The following is a 3,733-nucleotide window of genomic DNA, read 5'->3' as shown; positions in this document are numbered from 1 at the left end:
GATGACCTTCAGATCTGATTCAGTGTCATCGATTTCAACCCCACAGCAGTAACAAGAAGACCACTGTGAATCGCCTCAGTTGTCTGGAGAGAACCCTAGAACAAGATGGACCGATTCTTTAAATTGTGTTCTCAGAATTCCTTGTTTTTGGGCTGTTGTTCTCCATTCTACAGTGAATAGTGGGCCTTGCAAAATTTGGGAACACTTTGGAACATGATTTTTTTGTTCCGGAAATTGGCCCAAAAACAGAATTTGTTCTAGCACTTTTGGACACAATACAGCCCATACCAAACAAGTTGGTGTCCTCTATAGTGTCCATTTGCACTGTAGGGAATGTAGGGAAGGGCATAGAACAAGATGGAGCATCCCCCAAACAGGGCCTAAAAGACTATCATAGTCAATAACACGAATTAAACAACATTTATCATAACACTTAATTCTTGTTAAAACTGCAAAAATATAAATTATTTGTTGAAAATACAGGTTGATTTGTACAAGTAATTAAATTATGAGAAAACAACAAAAAAACATATAATCTATGGAAATAGAGCATAATATATCCACATGAATCAACAAAATGATTACGAACTATAAACAATTTGTATTACAGAGATAGCATTAACTTGAAGTTAGATGACCAAAAAACAAAAACAAAAACAAAACATAAAGCTATTGTTACATCTGAAAGATAATCTTGTGAACTCCAAGCAGCTAATCTCCTCTCCAAGTAAAACCCTTAAAGGGGAAAATTCAAGACCAGAACAAACACAAATGTTTCCACCAGAATTATACACCAAAACCCATCAACAGCATATCTTGAAAACCCCAAAGAGGAAATGGATTGGGAATTATGAACCAAATCTTCATTTCCTAGCTTTGAATTTGTATCAAAATCAAACCCATGTAATCCAACCTCTTGCTGACATGGTTTTACCCCAAAGGGTACATGACTTTTTGACCCCAACCCATTTGGGTAACAGAGAAATGGGTTGCTCCAAGCCCCAAAACGCCTACCCATTTTCCCATAAAACCCACCAGAGAATTTAAGTTCACCTGTCAGATTGTTGCCATTCAGGTAGAGTGCACCAACACTAGGCAGAGCTGCAAGCTTTGGTGAGACATTGCCTGTGAGCTTATTGTCATTGAGGTCCAAAAACCTGAGCCTCTTTAGCTCTGTGATGGACTCTGCAATCTCACCTGTCAAGCCCATATTGGAGAGATCTAAAACAACGAGGCCTTGCAAGCTGTGCCACTCTAGACTCATTAGGTCTCCACCTATTGGGTTGTTTGATAACACCAACTCTTCCAAGGAACACATCTCTTGGATTGACTTTGTCAATCCACCTGAAAACATGTTGTTACTCAAGTCCAGTAGTGTTAGATTCTTCAAATTGCCAATTTGTGTTGGGATTTTTCCTTCCAAGTGATTGTTGCTCAAATCAAGCTTCAAGAGTGAACTCAACCCTCCAAATGTCGCTGGTAAATTACCAGACAGTGAATTTCTGCTTGAGTCTAAGATCAAGAGCTCACTCAACCCACCAAAACTATCCGGGATTCGTCCTGTAAACCAATTTCCGGAGAGGACTAGCCGCTTCAAACTGACTAAATTGCCAATATTTTTTGGTAATTCACCCCCTAATCCATTCTCTATTAGCACCAAAGATTGCAGCTTTCTGAAGTGACCAAAAGTAGTAGGAATTTGGCCAATGAGACCCGAGTTTGATCGGAATTCCAGTGATTCTAAGCTCCCGGCAAACACCTCCCAGCTCTCAGTAGGGATCGCCATCGGATGGTGGTGTGGTGACATGAAGCAATTGAAGAATGAGAGTGTTTTCAGATGCTTGAGCTCAAACAAATGAGGTCTAAATTCCACATTTGAGGCACAATCAAGAGAGTTGTCATGAACGGGGCCAATGTTTAGCCCAGTGACATACCATAAGCCATCAAAGAGATCACAAGAGACACCCTGTAGAAGATATTGAAAAGCAAAATGCAATTCACTAAGACAAACATTCTCAATTTTGACAAATGAGCATAATGATTTGATGCAAAAAAAAAAAAAGTCTTATGAAGTCCAAAATCACAAAAAACAAAGAGTCTTGGCATATCATGACAGAGGTCAAGAATAATTTTTTTAATTTATTATTATTTAAATTTTTAAAAAAGGAACAAGTTTCTTGGTGTTCAATGTAAATGATTTATGTTATTTCTACTTCAGACAATAATAGTCACCAACTTTGATTATACAGTAGGATATATATGTATGTGTAAGTATATATATGTAAGTTTTAGGTAGATTCCAAGACAGTAAACAGTAATCTGAATGTCCAAATGTGTATATTAATGAAAATCTATCCACACATTTTCCCAAAGAAGATAATAAAATAAGCCTTATCCTATGTACAGCAAAAATACTGTATCATTGGGAAGTTTGAAGTACCTGTATAGGAGTCCAACCACAAGGATCTGGATAGAGATCTGAACCATTCCACCAATTACCAACAAACCCCTGAATAGTTGAGTACAGAGCATCTTTCTCTGTTTCCTCCATAGTTGCCACTACAAGGTCATCTTCTCCATCACACCAAACACCCAAAGAAAAGAAGATAATGATGATGATGAGAACAAAAACAGAATGACTTGTGTTTTTCAAGCTCATCATAGTGATTTAAGCCAAAAACAAACCAAACCCAAGAAGGGAAGTGATTAGAACAGAGTTAAAAACTGAACAAAATAGGGGAAAATCCAAAATGGTGAAGCTTGGCTAGTAGAAAAGTTAACTTCCTTTTGATTGATTCATATGGGTCTCAGATTTCTTAGAGAACACAGTCCCAAAAATGTAAAAGAGAGAGTGTGAGAAACAGAGGACTCGAGCTGATGATTATGAGTAAAGCCCAAATGAATCACTCATCTTCTCAAAAAACTAAGTTAGTATTTAGAAAGGAAAGTCCAACGGAATTGAATCAAACAGTGAAACTGAAAAAACACAGAAGAAAATAAGACACAGAACAGAGACCTAAAAATGTAAAAGACACTGTGAGAAGCAGAGGACACAAAACAACTAATATTTAGAGCTGATGATTATGAGTAAAATCCAAATGAATGAATCACTCATTTTCTCAAAAACCCATTTGGTATTTAGAGAGGAAAGTCCAAATGGAATTGAAACAAACAGGGGAATTGAGAGAGCACAGAAGAAAACTTCCAGAGAGTGAGCTGTTTCTAGCAATTGTTTTATAGCAATGCCAAGGAAGAAAGTGGGAGAGTAGCAGAGGTCACAAGATCTAAGAAGTCATTCAGCTAAAAGCTATAGCACAGTTCTCTATGCACAGCAAGAGTAATAATAGCAAGTGACAATTATATGAAAAGGAAAGCAATAATAGCATTTTCCAACTATATATGGTCCTGCATTGAGGGCTTGTGATTCTCTCCATCAGAGATTGATTCTCAATATTTATTAGTATAATTACATATGGCTATAGGGTTAGGGTCAGGGTTAGGGTTAGGGTTAGGGTTAGGGTTAGGGTTAGGGTTTATAAGGGTGTGGGGGACCAATTTCCATGCATAGTACATAGAGATGCATGTAAATGCATGCAAGACAAATATGAGTTTTTATCTCTGGGTGACTTGTTCTGGTTTGGGCTTGTTGGGTTTTTTGACAGCTCCTAAAGTAAAGATGAGAGAAAAGACAAGAGATTGACACTGGGACTCTGAGAGGGCTTTTAGAGAGTTG

General features: G+C 37.6%; 1 protein-coding gene across 1 annotated transcript; it reads right to left on the bottom strand.

Moving 5' to 3' along the window:
- Window positions 1–559: 559 nt before the first annotated feature.
- On the bottom strand, window positions 560–3,423 carry LOC132302674 (piriformospora indica-insensitive protein 2). Its single transcript, XM_059799593.1, has 2 exons — window positions 2,441–3,423; window positions 560–1,966 (listed from the first exon to the last, which is right to left on the bottom strand). Exons 1-2 carry the CDS (start codon window positions 2,660–2,662, stop codon window positions 737–739), a joined length of 1,452 nt encoding a protein of 483 aa, XP_059655576.1. The 5' UTR covers window positions 2,663–3,423; the 3' UTR covers window positions 560–736.
- Window positions 3,424–3,733: the final 310 nt, after the last annotated feature.

The sequence above is a fragment of the Cornus florida genome, unplaced genomic scaffold (genome assembly GCF_030987335.1).
Source record: "Cornus florida cultivar Cherokee Brave unplaced genomic scaffold, ASM3098733v1 CherokeeBrave_3.0.0_Hap2_Chr04, whole genome shotgun sequence".
Lineage (NCBI taxonomy): Eukaryota > Viridiplantae > Streptophyta > Magnoliopsida > Cornales > Cornaceae > Cornus > Cornus florida.
The sequence above is the reverse complement of the archived record's forward strand: the minus strand, read 5'-3'. Positions and strand labels throughout refer to the sequence as shown.

Excerpts from the sequence above, each read along its gene's own strand:
- LOC132302674 (XM_059799593.1), bottom strand. The coding sequence starts at position 2,662 with ATGATGAGCTTGAAAAACACAAGTCATTCTGTTTTTGTTCTCATCATC. Across the intron at positions 1,967-2,440 it reads GTGGTTGGACTCCTATACAG|GGTGTCTCTTGTGATCTCTT; the intron begins GTACTTCAAACT and ends TATCTTCTACAG.